The sequence below is a fragment of the Drosophila subobscura genome, chromosome J (genome assembly GCF_008121235.1).
Source record: "Drosophila subobscura isolate 14011-0131.10 chromosome J, UCBerk_Dsub_1.0, whole genome shotgun sequence".
Classification (NCBI taxonomy): Eukaryota; Metazoa; Arthropoda; class Insecta; order Diptera; family Drosophilidae; genus Drosophila; species Drosophila subobscura.
Genome location: NC_048532.1, coordinates 1,709,972 through 1,722,194, shown reverse-complemented (window position 1 = coordinate 1,722,194; position 12,223 = coordinate 1,709,972). Strand labels below are relative to the sequence as shown.

Sequence of the window (12,223 nt, the reverse complement as noted above, 5' to 3'; positions counted from 1 at the left end):
ATCCACAGGGGCTTGTAGTAGTCTGGCCTGGACCTGGACCTGAAACTAGAACACATGAGCACGTAATTTAGTAGCCGCTTTGGCGCTTTTGTGTGAAAATCCTATCGACAACAGCAACAACTGCTGCAACTTCGCCAATACACAATTCCCGTCCAATCCGAGGTTCCGTCCCCTTCCCCGCCCCCTTCGTTGTTTATGACCATTTGCCGCATTGGGATCACATTCGGGCCACTTTGTGTGGGTCCGGTTTGTGCCGTTAATTCCTTTTTATAAATAGCACACGACACAATACAACAATGCCCCTCCACTTTTTCCAGCAAGGCAGAAAAAAATTACTTTATTTGTTACTCGCTGAGGTTAGTCCAGGGCCAAAACTAATCAGTTTTTTTCGTAACCACAACCTGGATTCGTCGCCGCCTGGAGGCCCATGAAAGTCCATGAGGCCCAAGATAGGGCTAGCTTAAAATTAAGTTAATAATACTGAACAAAGACAACGGCTCTTCCTCCTATTTGCAACATAAGAATAGCCACTAGGAAATTCCTTTTAAATCAAACTCATCAAGCTATCAGCCCACTCAAAGCATCGAGGATCTCTGATAAAGAATGAAAACAAATTGCGTTCTGTGCTGCTCGAATTGATTAATGGCAATCATAAAACTTATGAACACAAATACACACAACCAGAGAGATAGCTATCGATTTTTTAAAGTTTAACCAGAATCTGATGTCATTTAGTGGAGCTTCTTCTGGAGAAGCTTGGCCATTAGTTCGGAAATTAAGGCCTTGGGATTAAAGTCAGCATCGCTGGCCACGGACATGTCGGGGACCTGGTCCACATCTGCGCTGGCAGCTATATAAAGAGGATCATTTCTTACAAAAAAAAAACTACGGAGCAGATCAAAGAAACTTACCACTATGGGCACCATACAAATCAGGAACCTGGGGACGAGACTTCAAGTAAGCAGCCATAGCCGACTTGGGGGTGTCATCGGCATCAGAGGCCACGGAGATGTCTGGGATCAAATCAGCATCGGCCTGAGGCTCCACAGGCTCGGCTCCGGAAACCTTTGCGAGCTTAGGAAGAGTCTTCAGTCCAGCGATGGCCTTCTTGGGGGTGTCATCGGCATCGGAGGCCACGGAGATGTCTGGGATCAAATCAGCATCGGCCTGAGGCTCCACAGGCTCGGCACCGGAAACCTTTGCGAGCTTAGGAAGAGTCTTCAGTCCAGCGATGGCCTTCTTGGGAGTGTCATCGGCATCGGAGGCCACGGAGATGTCTGGGATCAAATCAGCATCGGCCTGAGGCTCCACAGGCTCGGCTCCGGAAGCCTTTGCGAGCTTAGGAAGAGTCTTCAGTCCAGCGATGGCCTTCTTGGGGGTGTCATCGGCATCGGAGGCCACGGAGATGTCTGGGATCAAATCAGCATCGGCCTGAGGCTCCACAGGCTCGGCTCCGGAAGCCTTTGCGAGCTTAGGAAGAGTCTTCAGTCCAGCGATGGCCTTCTTGGGAGTGTCATCGGCATCGGAGGCCACGGAGATGTCTGGGATCAAATCAGCATCGGCCTGAGGCTCCACAGGCTCGGCACCGGAAACCTTTGCGAGCTTAGGAAGAGTCTTCACTCCAGCGATGGCCTCCTTGGGGGTGTCATCGGCATTGGAAACAACGGAAATGTCGGGAATCAGATCAGCATCGGCACTGCCAGCTGCTCCAACAAACTTGGCACTCGGGGCCTTCTTCAGACCAAAATAAGTCCGCTTGGTTGTTTCGTCAGCGTCGGTGAGCATGGAAATATGGGGCAGAAACCCGGCATCAGCCTTAACGGACATATCCGGAATCTGATCAGCATTATCCCGGACCAAGTTCTGCACTACGGTCTGAACCTGCTCGACAATGGCTTAAAGAAATTCAAAGTTGAGAACCTGGGAAAATTCTTTCAGACCTGGTCCCCCTTACCGCTCAGATCAGATGGGGAAGGCAGATGGTGGATCTCATATACGAAGTTCCTGGGCTGGGGCACTACGCCGCCGCTGACCAGCGAGAGTATTAGTAGAGCGCAGATAGCAAAGTACTTCATGGTGTGTGTCTTGGGTGGGACTGAGCCAGGCAGCCACTTGAGGCGAGCCTTTATAGCAACCTTATCGAGGTTCGACTCATCTAATTTACGACGACTGGACGCAGACCTCTCCAGATTAGATTCAACTCTGCTGCCAGCGGAAAGCGCACAGCCCACAGGCGAGCGACTAGATTGCTCCACGCCCTATAAATCTTTCCCGGTGGTTCACCTGAGTCGAGTAGCGTCAATCGAATCTAACGTGACCAGGCGTAATGGCATGGTCGCCCTTCGTCTATGGCGGTACGCAAATTGCTTTTCTCCAACCCTTTTTCTATTTGTTTATATTCCACTCGATGCTTGACTAATCAGTGTTTTGAGTCAAAACTTTTGTCCGTCGTATCTAATCGGATTAAATAATGAAAACGATGACGTGGTGCCCAACCAGAAGCACACGTACATAATATGCATGTGTCACCAATCGTAACTTTTCAAAACTGTTCCAACAGCTGATCATTTAGAGATTTTGAGACACTGTGTGGCAGCGTACAGTCTGGCGACTAATACAAATCATTTCCTTGCATATAGCACTTTCCTACGAGTGAATGTGACGAGTTTTATGAACTCCTTAAAATTTTCCTTTTGTACAAAGGTTGCACAGTATTAATCCTCGTTTTATGGTTTTTGCTACCTGCGACAGCTGTTGCCCCTTACCTGTAGGACTCCATAGGACGCCTTGTACACGTGCAAATCCAACCTAAATGCTACATTTCTGCACACACCGGGAAACGCTTCTGTTTGGTTTAGTGTATTTTTCAGTTTACAACTCTTATTGCAATGTAATGTAAAAGAATATAGGATACACATACAAGATAGATTCGATTTTATTGACGGTATTGTAAGTGTAACATAGTGTACAGAATATTCAGTTAGAGTTTATATAGAAATAATCGAAACGAATCGTGTCATTTACTTACCTGTATAAAAATGTCAAGATTTTCAAAGTTCGATTAGATTACATTTATGCAAGCTCTCGAAACTATTTAACGAGTAGAAAACTAACAGTTTTGGCTACCCGATATTTTATCTTATATATCAATGAAAAAACAAAAAGTCGCACATTTGCAATGGTTTTGTGGTGTTCTTACTATCTAAACAATTTGGGATTATATGTGTACTAATCTGCTTTATCTCATAGATACGTCAATGTTTATCGAGTTCTGACTCGCTTACATGCCCAGGATGTCGTCGGCATCTTCCTCCATTGAGTCCTGAGGCTCGCGCTTGAGTCCCATGCCGCCGTCCAGAACCGAGAAGTCATCGGCTGCGATAGTGGCAGCGGTCTCCGTATACTCTTTTGCTTGCTGAGCTCTAATCTCCTCCTGCTCTTGCGGATCGGCCAGCACATCGGCCATGGCCATCCTCTTACCAGGGACGATTTTCTTGGCGTTGGCAACCACCAGGCTCCGCTTCAGGGGAGAGCTAGATCCTCCTGACAACGAAGGTTTGGGCTGCACGAAGTCGTTGAAGGCGTTTCCCTGGACGCTGGCGATCTGCGGGGTACGCTGCGATGCCGAAGCCCCATCTATCGGCGAAGGCTGCTTCTGGCTAACGGGCACGCTGCCTGCCGACTTCCTCAGCAGTACACTGTTAGCGTGTGGGGCAGCGACAGCTCCAGCTTGGCCAGTCCCTGACCCGGGGCCAGCTGGCCCGGAGTAGCGGTACCGCTGACTGAGCGGTGTCATCCCAGCGAGGGGAACCCCCATCAGGCGACGCTTGATCATGTTTGCTTCCATGGGACTGAGATTCTTCTGGGGATTGTGCGGAATCACGTTCATGTTGTTGGGTGGCGGACCCAAGGTCATCATAGGTCCACCGCTGCCACAGACGGAGAACCTGCGCGGCATTTCGCGCACCTTGATGAGGGGTCCGCTTTTAGTAGTCACGACCTGTGGCTGGGTCGGCCCGAAGAGGGTGTTCATCGAGGAGGCGCCCTGTGGGCGAATGGCTACGGCTGTGGCTCTCCTGGGGCTGACCGGAGGAGCCGGAGCGGCACGAGTGACACTGGTTCCGGAGCAGTTGCTATCGACGCTGTTCTTGCGCAGCTCCTCCGTGGGGACACTCACTCCCACTCCAACGCCGGTGACCGCCGCCTTGCCGTTCGACGGCATGATACGGAAGATCTTCTTCTCATCCGGAGACGCAACCAAGCTCATTCCGTTGCTATGCTTGTAGACGCGCTGAATGAGGTGGCGCGGTTGCCCCACTGCGGCAGAAGATGGGGCTGCGGCTCGAACTACCGGGCGTAAAGTGTCTGTGACGATGGGCAGAGGGGGCGGCTTATTGATTGCGCCCGAGTGTTTGGCGGCACTAACCAGACTCACTAGCTCCCGCACCAAGCGCATCTCGCGATCCGAGACGTGCTCAAAGCCTGACGGAGTGTTGATGTTGAAGTGCTGCTGCTCCCCAGCGGCTGGGAAATCAGTCGCGTCGTCAAAAGTCTCCATTAGGGACTGAAACACCTTCTTCTTGAAGTGTAACTTCTGGCGGGGATTCATTTCCGCCATCTGCGGGCGCACTATCTCTAAGAAGTGTTCGTCAGAGAAAATGTCCAGGCTCTCTGTCTGCATTCCTCGCTCGGTTCTTGACCTGAGTGTCATGAAAGATGGAACCGGAACCGCAGTGGTTACGACCCCGACCCCGACTCCAGCTCCGGCCATACTCAGCAAGGGGCTGGCAGTCACCGGGCCGGTCATTGAGACTGCGCTCGTCGAGGGCGCAGCCAGGGTGGTCACCGTGACTGAGCTTGGCAGGGAGCTGGTAAGGAGTAAGGCATTGTTGCTGATGACGCTGCTCGATGTGGATGTAGAGACAGGTGTGGCCTTGGGGGGGACTTGGAATGGGAGTGAGACTGAAACTGGGATTGATTTTGGGGGTGGAGCTTTGACTGCGACTGAGCTTTGACTGATTGGCGTAGGACTTGAGACTGGCGTATTCATATTGGCTGGCCTGTTCACTGGCCGCTTCGTCAGTGTCGAAGCGGCGTGGACGATGGTGCTGGTTATACTGCTGTTGCGACGCGATGTGATCTTGCCTGGCTGGGATTGGGACTGTGACGTAGCCGGAGCTGGAGCTTGTGGGCGTGGAAAGATGTCGTCCCGTGTGAGGGCAAAAGCTTTTTCAAGTCCTTTATTCACTGCTGCCGCATTCTGCGCCCGTGCTTGATTTTTGTTCGACATATACTTGGGAACTGGGGCCAACTTCACTGGGGATGCGGAATTACGAGCGGCAGCCAGTCCCATGGACTTATGCCGCTGCTGTCTGGTCAGACGCTGTTCGGTGGCTGCTTTTTGCACTGGGAGCTGTTTGATTCCGCCGACTCCTGTGGCGCGGACCGTGCGACGTGGACGACGGCTGCTGATGCTTTCGCTGCCAGTTCCTCCCGACTCGTCGGCGCTGTCGTCCATTTCTTCCTCAAGGGGATCTCTGGCGCCAGAGGCGGCGTACAGGTTCTTCTTACGAATGATTAACCGATTCTCCTCGCCGGTCTGTTTGATAAAGAACGTCGACTTTCTGGTGTCGCCAATAGTGGAGATCGGGCTTGTGGGTGGAGCTTCCTCGTCCTCCGAATTGAGCTCGTCCTCCTCCTCGTCCCAGTTGATGTCGGTTGGCTCCTTCTTCTTCTTGCCTTTCTCCTCCACGGGTTTATCCTCTTCTATGTGGCTGAAGTCCGACGACTTGCTATTAGTTTCCTCCGGTGCCGAGTCTTGCTTCTTTGCCGGCTTCTTTTCGTCAACTGCCATTGGCTGCGGCTTGGCGTCCCCTTTTAAGGACTGCATCGACTTACGGTCCATGCTCTCGTTACTGACTTCGCGCTCACTCTCGTTATCTTCGCCTTCGTCAACGATATCCTCGCTGATATTCAGGTGTTGCCTGAGGAAACTCAGATCCTTCGCATATTGGAAGGGTAGGCGATTAGTTCCTGCGCGACGTCGCGCGGCATCGACATTCATCCAGCGAGCGTAATCGTTGCGCAAAACACGCCACCTCCGCTTACACTTCTCCACTGGAACATGTTACAGAGAGAGATAGAGATAGAAATAAATATATGTTTTCAATGTTTTATTGTATCTCATGTTTGTATCAAGAACGAGATAGAGGCCATAAAGAGGGTGACGAGGCAGGTAAGTACCCAGAAGCAGATGGCTAAGCAGGGCCTCAGCATTCCCTGATTGGGGTGGTAAAGGTTGGCAATCCCGATCCCAGTGCACAGTACTCTCCTCACAGTTTCCTAACCACAATCCGCGATCTTCAACATAACCATAAATAAACCCTTATCCGTGTTTAAGTCCCTGACCTCCTAAAAACCAAATAAAGTTGGCGCATGGCAACCGCTGATAGTCTTCAAAAAGGTGGCCTGACCTCAGCAATATTTCAGTGAGTCGAACGCTACAGTCAAGTTGAAGATACTTTCAAGGCTGATAAACCCTTAAAGCGACTTTGTACATCGGTAGAATGTTACAGGAAAATGTACAAAAAACTGGTTTACACCCGATTCTCACCCGACTGCAAGCTCAAAGGGCTAATACAGACCAACATACGGTTATGGCTACCGGTATATAAGCCAGAAAGATTGAGCAACAACAAGCAAGCATAAGCAATGCTGCGGGACGGGGTGGGAGTAGCCACTGCAAATTAATTTCTTCATTCTGGCTATAATAATGATCCAATCGGATCCCAATTTGGTGATCTGATAGATATGGTCATTCCCTACGGAATGGCGTTTTCTTTTATCTCCAAAGTTGTAGGTTTGGGAGGTTTTCGCCATTTTACGGGGACGGAAGGGGCGGGGCTCATTTTTGAAATACACTGGTTTCAGTGTGAGCATACAGCAGTCTGGATCCAAAATTTGGTGGCTTTAGCTCTTATAGTCTCTGACAACTAGCCGACAAATAAGGACGGACGGGCAGACATGGCTCAATCGACTCGGCTATTAATGCTGATCAAGAATATATATACTGTATGGGGTCGGAAACGTTTCCTTCTGTGCGTTACATACAACCGTTATTCGCCAAAATACAATATACCCTATTTACTCTTCGAGTACCGGGTATAAAAACACTTTGAAACTAAGAAAACTTGGTGGCACCTTTCTAAAGTAGTGTGATATTCCAAAAAATATATCGATATTTTAACTTTCTTAAAACATCTGCCGATTTCTAGTATTTTTATGCTTTACGATGCTACATTTAAGTACTTTTAGTATTTTTTTTCCATTTGAATGGCAAAAAAAGATCGATAAGTTAAAAGTTCAATTTAATCGCGCTGTATACTATCACTGCAGAAATATTGTACAATTAATGTTCAAATTAATTTCAAATTATGACTGAAGGTCTAATTGCAAATGAAAACATTTAAGTTAAAGATGTGAAGAAAATGTAAAAAGTTTTTCTATGAATAAGGTGAAATTATTTAAATTGGTAAGATAAATTAATGAAGTATTTATAAATCAAATTTGTTTATCGATTAACTTATGGCGGTCTAAACTATTTCTATTGGTTACTAACATTTGCTGTGCAAACAAAATTCCAGAAATTAGATCGTTTCAGAAATTAGAATTACCCTAGGAAGAAAGTGATTATAATTTGCGAGATTCTGCTGTATTTTAAATCTAGCATAAATGCAAAACATTTCGATTTGTAAGCATATGCCAAGACAGCCAAACATACATAAGTTTTGTCGTCTGCTTTTGCAAAAACGAACAAAATACCGTTTTTGGCATCTGTTTTTGTATCATATTTATAGATACGCACAATGCCGGGAAGATAAATGCTGTCATAATTATGAAGTGGCAGCAGAATGCTGCAGATCACATGTTTGACAAACTTGATAGGCTCTCACAATACTTGATTAAATCAATAAAAATAATGTTTCAATACTCTAGCGTTCTTTTTGGCTGCCTTAAAAATTGTCTGACAATTTTTAGTTTTTTTAAAGGCTAGTTTACATACAATACAGAGTAGAAAGAAAATAATATAAGATGCATTTCCATAGTTAAAGTTTATTGGATTGTAAAAACTACTTGGAAAGCATGTGTTTGCCGGTGTTTCTTTCCGAGATAATTAATCCACTAAAAGAAAACTTTCGTAACATGCAAATGCTGGGACTGCGATTAATCGATGGCGGCCGCAAGTGTTTACCATCACCAGCAATTCAAACAAACAGCGAGCGAGCTGCCAACTCGTTGCCCGACCCCGTTTCGCAGCACTGACTCCCGATAGCCGATTAACGATAGGCATGCGCATGAAAGGGTAAATTGGTTAGCGCTATGCAACACTCACCCGACTCTCCTGTCTCCGAGGCCACCATGTCCCAACAATTCTCACTGGCCAGCCTCTTCCTGTAGTTTTCGTTGTTCCGATCATATAGAGCCGTCTGCTTCACCACCGCCCGCAATAGCTTCACGTTCGATTCGATATTTGACATAGCACTCATAGGCAAACACGACACTTTCTAGCCTTATTTAATGCGAAAAACGAACGAAAAATACTGAGCCAAACGCAACTCACGCGCAGCAGCTATTTGTAAAACGGAGACTGAAAACAAGAGCGAGCGCACTCACACACACGCACAGGCTGGTGCCGTTGCAAGAGAGAAAGAGAGCAGAGAACGACGACGAGGGCTTAACACTCGCCAGGCCAGGGCTACCGAAGAACGTGAGTGGGTAAATAATAATTCTTTTATTTAGTACGCCTTAGAGGCTTCGCTGTTGGCTGTTTTAATTGGATGACTAAGACAAAATTATTTTATATACTTGACCCTATCCTTTCATTGTAATTGCTCACAGTTCATTACATGTTGGTTTGAACAGTGATCAAACTACTTATTGCCAGCCTAAAAATATTCACATACATTTTGTGCCTGGCAGTGCTGTGTGTGACTCGTCTCTCTTGCGGCGCAGCTGTTCTCGACACTGTGTGTGTGAGAGTTTCAGTGGTGGCGTCGTGCAAGTGCTCTCAAAGAGGGTTGAATTACTTGGAATTATCTGGACCCCGTTGCCAACCGGTAAGAGCGGACGCCGTCCCTGTTTTCGTTCGGTTTGTTTTGTCATTTTCTGTGTTTTTAGTTGCCGGCCCATTGTTGCATCGGAGAATTTGTGGAAATCTAGTGGACCTTACCGCTCTTGCTTTGTAAGATTGTAAGTCATAGATATTCACATTGGCATTACGGGAAATACAAAGTAAGTTATATAGCTGCAACAGCAATACCAACTAAATGTTTTGCTGTCCTCCCGTAGAGGTAGCGCGCCAACCAGCTGGTGTGCGCAGGTGACAAAAGTGTCGAATACAATATCGTCTCTCTCTCTCGTACTAAAATGAACACTCGGGCTAGCTGCCGGACCCCGACAACAAGTGGTAAGTGAGATTACTCATGATTTTTATACGAAATATAATTAGTTTCCTTAACCAGATGTAGTGGGACTCGATATCGGTAAAAGCATCCTAAGCAAAACTCCGACTCCTGAAATAAAGGAAAAAAATATTAAAATATGCCGCTTGGTTGCCAAAAATCCTTGCCTTTTTGATCGATCTAATGAGGGATACAACAGAAAGTCGTTCATAAAGAGAGTCTGGAGGGATATATCTCATAAGATGCATGATTCTAGTAAGTTTTCATCTACCCGATTTGTTCCATTAAAATCATTCTGACTCTGAATAGTCAATAGCTGCAAGGAGCGTTGGCGTAATATTCGTACGAGCTACGCCCGATCCATAAAAGATGGATATAATCAAACGCGTACGTACTATTTAAGCGGTGAGCTTGCGTTCCTCCGACCTCACATCACACCGGGAGTTCCCAGACGTCCGCAGGGCCGACGCTCACGAGCTAATAATACTGTCCGTAACGTCGACAGCAACGAGCAAATATTTGGCATGGAGCATGCGCAAGAGAAGTTGGAGCCCGACCACGAGCCCAACGAGGAGACACGCGACGAGGATACGGAAAATGATGGAAGCAATGCCAAGGACTATAAATACGAGAACGGAGCGGTAGCCGTGCCATGGCCATCTATCAATTCCGACGATGCCTTCCTTCACGGTATCCGTCCCGAGATGGAACAGATGAACTTTCGTCAGAAGCTTTGCTTCAAGCGCCGTGTGTACGCCTTGCTCGGAGAGATATTTGATAGTACAGAAGCCGCACAAATCTCCCACCACCAGATGGCTGCCCGTTCCAATGACAACGAAGCCATGTCGACTTCATCAGCATCACTCGTGCAGACTTCTCGTTCGACAAAGAAATCAAAGCCTAAAAAAGGATTATGCTAATCCTCAAAAGCTATAATTTACTAAAAATAACACTGAAAAAGTTCAAATAAATACAACTATAAAATGTATTTGGATGGAGTTATTGCATGGTGGAGTGGTAGGGGAGTAGATTGAAATCTGAATTGAAGATCAATTTTGATTTAAGTAGGATAGGATTTTAAGTAGGATATACCTGTTTATTTTTAGCAAATACTTTTTTCCTTTTTTGTTTTCTGTTTCTTTAAATACATAAAATAATAATTATTAAAAATAGTATACATATATATATAACGTTCCCGTATAATTTATGGCATAAAATATAATTGATTTATTTTTTTTTTGGGTTTTGTTATTTGTTTTGTTGCTTGTGGATTGGATTAGTGTAATACATGTATATTGTATATAAGGAAATAGCGCTGCTGAAAAGTTTGCTTCTTAATGTTTATAAACATAAATTAGTTTCGATTAGTTAAATATGTATATGTACAATCATCGAAATTATCAGCGTGGTTATTGCAGCCGCATTGAAATTGAAAGAAATTAAACAAGTTCAATTTAAATTAATAATATATGTGTATGAATATTTATATATAATTACGCATACAGTTTAAAGTTCTTTTAAATGCAAAACAAATCGGTCGACGGTGCACTACATAGATTGGCAAGACCTGGATGGTTAGACCATCCATCAGGATTAGGGTATCGTATCGGGTCCAACTACCATCAACTTAGAACTAACAAAAATTGTTGCGCATTCTTTCCCATCTCCTTCTCTGTCTTCACCGTTTCAGGCAAAGCTGATCTTGACCGGTCCCAGCGGCAGCTGCTTCATGTAGTTCCAGGCATCGACGCGCGTCATTCGCGCCGTTGAGGCACCATGAATGCTCAGGATCTCGTCGCCGTTGCGCACCTGGTTGGTCTTCTGGGCAGCACCACCTGTACAAGAAGAAAGCGAGTGGAAAGTGTTGGTGGGATTGTTCCATATGATAAAACAGATATCCAGATATCCTACCCATGAACACCTTCTTGACAATGAGCGGTCGATTTCCCAGCGGCGAGTCGAAGCCTCCTTCAATAGAAAAGCCCAGTCCACAGCTATCCTTGACAATCTCCACGCATCGAGTTCCTGCTCCACTAGCTGCCACATCTTCTGCTAAAGTGAGAAGCAAGCTTCGATTAGAATCCACCTCCACGACTGTGTGACCAGTATCTGTTTCTCCTCACCCTGAGCCCGTATCTCTGCTGCGATGGCATTCCGTGCCTCGGCCGCCCGTTCCAGCAGCTCGCTGGTGCTCAGCTTGGCGGCATCTCCACGCGAGAGCTGACGCCGTGCACGAATGCCAGCGATGGTGGCCTCGGCATCATCGTCATGCAGACTGGCCGGGTGCTGGGGACTGCTGGACCCAGTGCTGGGGCTGGGCGTTGTAGTCACTGGCGATTCGTCACCTCCTGACTCTGCCTCATTCGACACGATGTCTAGATCCAGGTCCAGAGATCGGGACGCCTTGTGGTAGTTTCGCTTTCGCTCGTACTCTAGATCCGTCGGCTTCTCGTTGAGGGAGCTAAGCGAGCCCAGCGAGGAGCGTTTCTTGTTCAGAGCCTTCACAATCAGCGACTCGGAGCGGGTGACGACCAGCACCACCTCCGGACGGGGTGTCTAAGACGAAAACTTTTGGTAAGAGTCTGAATTATCTGAGCTTCGGCAACGGACTCACCTTGAGTACGCTGATGGATTCCCGATGCGTCAGGCCCCGCATGCTCATCCCATTTACGGCCAGGATGCGATCCCCTTTCTTCAGGCGTCCATCCTTGGCCGCTGGCGTGTTGCTCAAGATCTTGTGTATCTGTGAAAGAGGGAGAGAT

General features: G+C 47.1%; 4 protein-coding genes across 11 annotated transcripts in view; 1 reads left to right on the top strand and 3 right to left on the bottom strand.

The window, feature by feature from the left end:
• Positions 1-619: 619 nt before the first annotated feature.
• On the bottom strand, positions 620-2,109 carry LOC117894602. Of its 2 annotated transcripts, none has more exons than XM_034801752.1 (3): positions 1,955-2,109; positions 912-1,895; positions 620-850 (listed from the first exon to the last, which is right to left on the bottom strand). In XM_034801752.1, the coding sequence occupies exons 1-3, from the start codon at positions 2,073-2,075 to the stop codon at positions 732-734; spliced, it is 1,224 nt and encodes a 407-aa protein (XP_034657643.1). In that variant the 5' UTR covers positions 2,076-2,109; the 3' UTR covers positions 620-731. The 2 variants fall into 2 exon arrangements, with proteins under 2 accessions (XP_034657643.1, XP_034657644.1); XM_034801753.1 differs by having other exon boundaries at positions 620-826; positions 1,020-1,898; positions 1,958-2,108.
• An 808-nt stretch (positions 2,110-2,917) lies between these two features.
• On the bottom strand, positions 2,918-8,674 carry LOC117895582. Its single transcript, XM_034803312.1, has 2 exons — positions 8,393-8,674; positions 2,918-6,117 (listed from the first exon to the last, which is right to left on the bottom strand). The coding sequence occupies exons 1-2, from the start codon at positions 8,544-8,546 to the stop codon at positions 3,281-3,283; spliced, it is 2,991 nt and encodes a 996-aa protein (XP_034659203.1). The 5' UTR covers positions 8,547-8,674; the 3' UTR covers positions 2,918-3,280.
• On the top strand, positions 8,555-10,449 carry LOC117895583. Of its 3 annotated transcripts, XM_034803315.1 has the most exons (6): positions 8,555-8,775; positions 8,899-9,116; positions 9,178-9,291; positions 9,349-9,466; positions 9,522-9,716; positions 9,771-10,449. In XM_034803315.1, exons 4-6 carry the CDS (start codon positions 9,427-9,429, stop codon positions 10,379-10,381), a joined length of 846 nt encoding a protein of 281 aa, XP_034659206.1. In that variant the 5' UTR covers positions 8,555-8,775; positions 8,899-9,116; positions 9,178-9,291; positions 9,349-9,426; the 3' UTR covers positions 10,382-10,449. The 3 variants fall into 3 exon arrangements, with proteins under 3 accessions (XP_034659206.1, XP_034659205.1, XP_034659204.1); XM_034803314.1 differs by having other exon boundaries at positions 8,555-8,767; positions 8,899-9,291; XM_034803313.1 differs by having other exon boundaries at positions 8,899-9,291.
• A 203-nt stretch (positions 10,450-10,652) lies between these two features.
• Positions 10,653-12,223, bottom strand: part of LOC117895580 — a 105,820-nt gene continuing 104,249 nt past the window's right edge. Inside the window, exons 4-7 of one of the 5 annotated variants that reach the window (XM_034803305.1) lie at positions 12,076-12,204; positions 11,585-12,017; positions 11,373-11,513; positions 10,653-11,296 (exon numbers count right to left, since the gene is read on the bottom strand). In XM_034803305.1, coding sequence (XP_034659196.1) covers positions 11,148-11,296; positions 11,373-11,513; positions 11,585-12,017; positions 12,076-12,204 — 852 coding nt within the window. In that variant the 3' untranslated portion in view covers positions 10,653-11,147. The remainder of the gene's footprint in view (positions 11,297-11,372; positions 11,514-11,584; positions 12,018-12,075; positions 12,205-12,223) is intronic. The other 4 variants (XM_034803307.1, XM_034803308.1, XM_034803310.1 and 1 more) reach the window with 4 other exon arrangements.

Excerpts from the sequence above, each read along its gene's own strand:
- LOC117894602 (XM_034801752.1), bottom strand. The coding sequence starts at position 2,075 with ATGAAGTACTTTGCTATCTGCGCTCTACTAATACTCTCGCTGGTCAGC. Across the intron at positions 1,896-1,954 it reads TTCCCCATCTGATCTGAGCG|CCATTGTCGAGCAGGTTCAG; the intron begins GTAAGGGGGACC and ends AATTTCTTTAAG. Across the intron at positions 851-911 it reads TTTGTATGGTGCCCATAGTG|CTGCCAGCGCAGATGTGGAC; the intron begins GTAAGTTTCTTT and ends CTCTTTATATAG.
- LOC117895582 (XM_034803312.1), bottom strand. The coding sequence starts at position 8,546 with ATGAGTGCTATGTCAAATATCGAATCGAACGTGAAGCTATTGCGGGCG. Across the intron at positions 6,118-8,392 it reads CTCGGAGACAGGAGAGTCGG|TGGAGAAGTGTAAGCGGAGG; the intron begins GTGAGTGTTGCA and ends AACATGTTCCAG.
- LOC117895583 (XM_034803314.1), top strand. The coding sequence starts at position 9,427 with ATGAACACTCGGGCTAGCTGCCGGACCCCGACAACAAGTG. Across the intron at positions 9,467-9,521 it reads CCGGACCCCGACAACAAGTG|ATGTAGTGGGACTCGATATC; the intron begins GTAAGTGAGATT and ends TTCCTTAACCAG. Across the intron at positions 9,717-9,770 it reads TCATAAGATGCATGATTCTA|TCAATAGCTGCAAGGAGCGT; the intron begins GTAAGTTTTCAT and ends GACTCTGAATAG.